Source organism: Cyprinodon tularosa, unplaced genomic scaffold (genome assembly GCF_016077235.1).
Source record: "Cyprinodon tularosa strain WSP-4 unplaced genomic scaffold, ASM1607723v1 ctg187, whole genome shotgun sequence".
Classification (NCBI taxonomy): domain Eukaryota; kingdom Metazoa; phylum Chordata; class Actinopteri; order Cyprinodontiformes; family Cyprinodontidae; genus Cyprinodon; species Cyprinodon tularosa.
Window position 1 is genome coordinate 416881 of NW_024038657.1, and position 6178 is coordinate 423058.

General features: G+C 39.7%; 1 protein-coding gene across 2 annotated transcripts; it reads right to left on the reverse strand.

Moving 5' to 3' along the window:
- Positions 1 to 896: 896 nt before the first annotated feature.
- Positions 897 to 5267, reverse strand: LOC119781988 (wiskott-Aldrich syndrome protein-like). 2 transcript variants are annotated; one of them, XM_038282657.1, is made up of 11 exons: positions 4993 to 5267; positions 4146 to 4286; positions 3897 to 3983; positions 3670 to 3766; positions 3368 to 3397; positions 3242 to 3268; positions 2424 to 2622; positions 2167 to 2342; positions 1489 to 2063; positions 1296 to 1407; positions 897 to 1202 (listed from the first exon to the last, which is right to left on the reverse strand). In XM_038282657.1, the coding sequence occupies exons 1-11, from the start codon at positions 5089 to 5091 to the stop codon at positions 1144 to 1146; spliced, it is 1602 nt and encodes a 533-aa protein (XP_038138585.1). In that variant the 5' UTR covers positions 5092 to 5267; the 3' UTR covers positions 897 to 1143. The 2 variants fall into 2 exon arrangements, with proteins under 2 accessions (XP_038138585.1, XP_038138584.1); XM_038282656.1 differs by having other exon boundaries at positions 2424 to 2625; positions 4993 to 5266.
- Between the last annotated feature and the right edge of the window lie 911 nt (positions 5268 to 6178).

A 6178-nucleotide genomic window follows, 5' to 3' on the forward strand; every position in this document is an offset into this window, starting at 1 on the left:
TTAGAATTTAACAGTAGGAATGAGGGTTTTTGAATTTGTTGCCTTTTAGCATCTAGTGATGTTTCAAAGATCTGGTGGGATGCAAGTCTTTTGTCCATTTCTTTAACGATAGGCTTTTTTTTCCGCTCCCTTACCATCATGTTTATCGTCCATTAAGGCAAGATAAATGCCTTTTCTAAATGCATTTTTCTCTTATATGTAGCTCTTCCATAAATTCAACTTTTGCCAAATACGTTTCTTAGTATTAATGAACCCTGATCCTAATAGAGACAAATGTGACCTTAAGATGTTGTTCTTGGCTTTTTTGTGACCTCCTGAGCGAGTTCTCAACAAATTCAGTCTAATTTTAGTTGAGTAGTAATTTTAGTTTCCCTAAATTTAAGGATAAATGTTCTCATATTCTCAAAGCCTTTGTAACTTTCTCAAGACTGATAGAATAAGAATTTTGTATCTTATCACTTCATCAGATTGACATATTTTTAGATCTGTTAGTTGACTCCATGCTAACAGACAGGATCTTGTATTAATTTGACAGTTCTGGCTTTAATTTGGCTTGGGTGTGGTTAGTGCGAGTATATATAAATAACGTGGCAGTCATAGTTAATTAGTTATTCATCATATAAGGGGAATACATTTTTAAATATTATTACATTGGTTGGGATATTTTATTTAATCAATAAAATCATAATATCAAAAAAATATATTGTATTTAATGAAGTTATCTGTTTCCAGTATTAACCTGTGGTGATGATTTGAAATATAAAAAAGCAGAAAAGTAGGAACAGAAAAAAACTAAGTTGGCAAGACTTTTTCTCATATCCATAAAAATATAAGAAAAAAATGTAGGCTTATCTAGCTGCATCTTTTTATCCATAATTATAAAGGAAAATTATTTATTTTTCCATTTATGTAAGCTGGGGCTCTTAACACACCATATATAAACACTTTATTTCACATTCAAATCAGCTAACATGTGGATTTAGATTAAAAGTAAATGTTTTATTAATTCCAGCACAGGTTTAGTTTCCAATAGTTATAAGTCATATTCCAGTTTGAAGCACCTGGGCCTCATAACAAACCTCACATGTAACAGTTGATTAGCATAAAACTAACATTTCAGAATCCACAGCAAACGCTGCCTTATCAGTCATCCCATTCATCATCATCTTCGTCATCATATCCTCCATCCTCTTCGCTTTCATCTGTAAGAGTGAACACATGAACATGAGGGAGTTTCTTGCTGTTTTGTTTCCACTCAGCCACCATTATCCTTACAGATGTTTGCAGATGCTTACCAGAGGAATGGATGACTTTGCTCCTCTTCTGCATGACCATCATGAGAGCACCAACGATGCCTTCTCCTCCCTCTGGCGTCGAAGGTGGAGGCGGCTCTGAGCTTTCTGTTACCTACAAAACGACACATGAGAGTCGTTTATGGATGGAAATTTAATCAAAGGGTGCTAATATGAAAGACATTTTTTTTCCTACTTTTCTGAGACTCTTTCCACTTCTGATCTGATCAAGCAGAGCTCCTCTGCTGTCTCCTCCTCCTCCTGATGAAGCAGCAGGGGGTTGGGGTGCGCCAGTGGGAGGAGGAGGAGGTGGGAAATCGGAAGCTTGAGGAGGCGGAGGGGGAGGGGGAGGAGGGGGAGCAGGAGCCCCCCCTCCTCCTCCACCCCTGCTGGGTGTAGATGGGACAGGAGGTGGAGGGACAGCCATGGAGCGATGCTGGCTTGAGGGCGGAGGAGGAGGCGGCATGCTGTGGGAGGACACTGGGGGAGAGGGCCGTGAAGACGGTGGAAATGGTGGAGTTGAAGAATGGGCTGGTGGAGGAGGTGGAGGTGCACCTCCTCGGCTTGTTGGAGGTGGGGGTGGCACGCCTCCACGGGATGGAGGAGCGTGAGGGTGAGGGGGAGGAGGTCCTCGCTGCGAATGGCCTGGAATGGGAGGCAGGGGGCCTGAGCGACTACGTGGGGGTGGAGGGGTTGGAGCAGAGGACCCAGAGCCTGGAACTGGAGGCAGTGGTCCTTGTCTGCTGGGTGGAGGTGGTGGAGGTAGACCAGCTGTGGGGTTAACAGAAGGAAATGCACATTAGAAAACAAGCCTAGTTAGTTTCAGCTCCTGGGAGCAGAAGGATCGATTAGGAATAAAGATATCAGCTCTGACCTCTGTTCACCTCCCTTTTCACGGCCTCCATGCCTCCTGACTGCTCTATGACATTATAGATTAGCTGGGAGGTTTTTTCATCCCTCAGATCAGTTTCAGAAATGCCTGCCTGGGAGAGTAACTTCGACAGGTCAGGGTCAAGATTGTTGGGGTCCCATCCTACGTGTGTTACATGCCTGTAGGAAAACATCAAAACAGCAACTGTAAATGATAAAGCATTTAACACTTGCAATATTTTCAGCAACTAAAATCCTCACTTAAATCCACTTGGTGCTCCTATATCTGCCTTGGAGAGCTTGACACCTTTTTTCTTGTTCTTTTTGTTCTTTTTTCCTTTGTCAGAAACAGCTGGGGGAACGGCAGGTGAGGGCATGGAGCGGTAACGCGACGACTGGATGTCCGGGTTTTGAATGTCCACTGTAGCCATGTGAAATGATGCATGGCTGGGAGATGCCACTGCTGGGAGAACATATTTTCACATTGAGCCCCATACATTCTTATATTTTGATAATAATAATTATGTAAAACAATGATATGTATTAAAATATATATTTTTTTCTCTCTGATATAAAATCTGACTACCGGTAAGTTAAAATTAGTTTAGGTAGTTAAGTTAATCTAATTTATTTCTTTTTTTGATAAACAACCATCATTAGAGGAAAAAAAGAGAAACTTGCAAAGTTGTAGTATGTCAAGAATAGGAAAATAACATTTTGTCTGTGTTTTGCCTCAAGTGGGAACGATATGCTTATCAAAACATCCTCCCACTGATGTGGAAACGTTAAAGTAACATCTAAAGAAATAAGCTAAGAAGGTCAAGTTTGGGTGGAAATTAGTCTATGGAAGAGCAATTACCCTCAGAATACAGATAAAATAGTTACTAAGAGGCTAAACACCAAATATCATCCTATTTATTTTATTTATTACAGTGGCCTGAGGCTTGATATGATTCTCACAGAAAATTTGCAGAGGGGAAATTTTTTTTTAATCCTAAAAAGACCTAAAATTGTAAGTCTAGTGATTATTTTTACTAATAGAGCAAGAGGAGCTTCTATAAAATAAATCAGATACACACCAGGTGGAACAGGGGGGAGGGATCTATCTGTAGCATTATAAAAAGAGAAAACAGATGTTAGATGTTTGTTGTGCCTGTTTAAAGTGATATTAATTGTTGTCAAAGATCCGATTCAGTGTGTTATACCGCTTGCCGGTGGGGGGCGCTGTTTCTTCTCTGTCATTGAAAAACAAGCCACCATTTTGGGTCATAGCATCAAGGGTGTCAGGATTTGGGTATGAAAAGAACAAAGAGATAAAGAAAAAAACCAAGAAAGTAATGAACATTAAAAGTATATGAAAATAGTATGAAATCTACCAAATTATGTTGATTCTACAGATTTTTCTACTCATTATTAGAACTAAAGTCTTGAAACATGTGCACAGTCAAACATGGCAACACAAAATGATTTTGAGCTTCTCTGCAGTACAGAATTTCTACCCTCTGACCTTGACGGGTATGTCTTTGGTTGATTTTCTCTACTATGGTGCTTTTGAAGGCGTCCGCTTCCTGTTGGTCCGCGAAGTTCAGCCCAACCTGACAGTCCTACAGTGTGTCACAAAAGCACATTGAATCAAACGCCTTAGGAAGAAACCTGCAAAAAAAAAACAACAACAACCAAGAGATTGTTTCGGGGGAATTGCACCCAGGGGTTAGGTCAGTGTGTGTGTCTTACATCAGCTGCAAACGTATGAAAGTAGGGCAGAGGCGTAGAGTAAACAAGTTGGTTGTAGAGCTCCTGCTCCCAAATCTGTCTCCCAGCCTGAGGAAAAAAAGGGATTATGATTAATTTTCATCTATGTCAGGAAGTTTGTCATAAGTGTTCCATTATATGCTGTAACTGTGTGACTTTTCGAAAGGAGAACTTAGTCACAGTCTAAATATGAGATTTGTTGCTTCTTGGTAAGAAGGACTTTTATCTAACCTTCAGGTCGAACATTCGTATGAAGTAGGAGCGCTGAGGGTTGTCTTTGACGAAGCAGACCACTCCAGTGTGCTGCAGGCTCCACATGGTTGGGCTGTTAGGCAGAGCCATGAACAGCTGGGACACTGCTGTTGCAATGGACTACACATACAGACACATGACAGATATGGGACACAGTTTGAAGCTGATAAGACCTGTGAGAGCACTTTATTGTCGTTCAAATGTAAATTTACAGTTTGGTGAAGGTGAATAACTTCCTCCTCTGCTTTCATTTGCTCTGAAAATTGATGCTCTGGATTTTCCACTGCCTCTGCTGTTTTAATGTTTTGTTGAGTTTTAAAAAGTCCAACAGAAAAACTCAGAGAAAATGTTTCACTTTGATGGATTAAAAAGAATCAAGAACAGACCAAGTTCTGCTCTGCTGTAAGATTAAACGCTGTCAGGGTGTCTAATTCTGACAGAGGAGGAAGGATCGATTCAGCCACCATTTCCTGTTACAGCTACCTACTTTCTTAATGACCCAACATAAGAAAATATTTGTTTGCCGTATCTGTATTTATTTAAAGGAACATATTATGAAAGGAAAAATAAACACCCAACGTCTTGTTCTTTTAATAATATTGCAATCAAAAGTAAAGAGTCAATTTACAACAGGAAGGCTCAAAAATTTAATCAACGACTGATTATTTATCGAGCAGCTTAAGGTTAAGACTTCAACTACATGAAAGGGAAGAAAACAGCATAAAATGTAAACATATTAGCCTATTTTTCTCATTGAAAAGCATTTATTTAGAAGTGAGAGTGAATTTAAAAGAGCATCCCCCTCACAGCTCAGCTCAGCACTTACAGCACACCTTCTGCCCAGAAGCTCCTCCAGCTTGTCATTCTCCTGTTGGCTCAGCAGAGAGCTTTGGATGCTCTCTGTTTTATTCTTTCCACGGCTCATTATCCTTCTCACAAATGCTCCTGTTTATTTAAAATTATAGTCTTCTGCATTTGGCAGAAATTGAAAAAAACATTAAAAAAAAGACGTCCTCGCAATGCACTGCCAGAGAGGAAGTTTCTCTTCTCTGTTCTGTGCACACATCAGCTCAAAGCAGGAAACGGACAACCACACTTCTCTAACCCCCACTTTTCTTCTCTCGCTCAGTCGCAGGAGCTCAAATCAACTTGTTACTTCCATTTTCAGAGAGAGAGAGAGAAAGGCAGGCAGTGTGCGTGTACCCCTGTGTTCATTTTACAGGCATGCAAACACAATCTTTTTATCTCAAACTGTGTTGAAACCAGATATAAATATGTCACATGAATAGAAAAATGAGTTGTTTTTTACTGACATTAAATGGGACTAGGATTTTGCTGTTTCTATGATACTTTTTAGAGAATATTTTAATGCTTTCTTTGTAGGTCAGACGTTTAAATACATCATTTTAAGCTTTGTTCAAAAAGATGCCGTCAAAAATATTTGATGGCATCTCAGGACTCTGCTGCAGTCCATTAAATACACTGACTATTCTGCCCTTATCCCATGCTGTTGCTCACAGCAGAGTCATTTTAGTGATTGTCAATCTGGAGGAACAATTGGTGCCCATGCCATAACTTCCTGTTTGGCTCCAGGTGTATCACATAATGTTATTTCTTTACAATGGTCTTATGTAGTTTCATATGTAAAGTCCACCTGTTTCCCCCTGCAGAAAAATATCTTTACAATAAGATGCTGCCACCGCTGTGCTTTATAATTGGGATGCTGCTCACAGGCATATAAGTTTCACAATTTTTCCTCCAAATACAACAAAAAACATCAGAACAGACATTTGAATTGTAGTAAACCAAAGAAGATGTCTTCAGAAAGGAAAGTATTCGCGCTTTCTGTTTTTGTAAACTATAAACTGGGATTTTTAGATTTACTTAAAAAAAAAAGACTTCCTCCTGTCTGAGTGGTCTTTAAGTCCATGTAGGTACCTTCAAGGTGTCTTTGGCTCTCTATCTAGGGTTGAATAATCTTTCATATCACAGCACACTAATAAAAATCCTTC

Coding starts and splice junctions, on each gene's coding strand:
- LOC119781988 (XM_038282656.1), bottom strand. CDS start 5,091: ATGAGCCGTGGAAAGAATAAAACAGAGAGCATCCAAAGCTCTCTGCTG. Junction 3,398..3,669: donor CCAAAGACATACCCGTCAAG/GTCAGAGGGTAG, acceptor TTTCAATGACAG/AGAAGAAACAGCGCCCCCCA. Junction 2,064..2,166: donor GAAAAGGGAGGTGAACAGAG/GTCAGAGCTGAT, acceptor TTAACCCCACAG/CTGGTCTACCTCCACCACCT.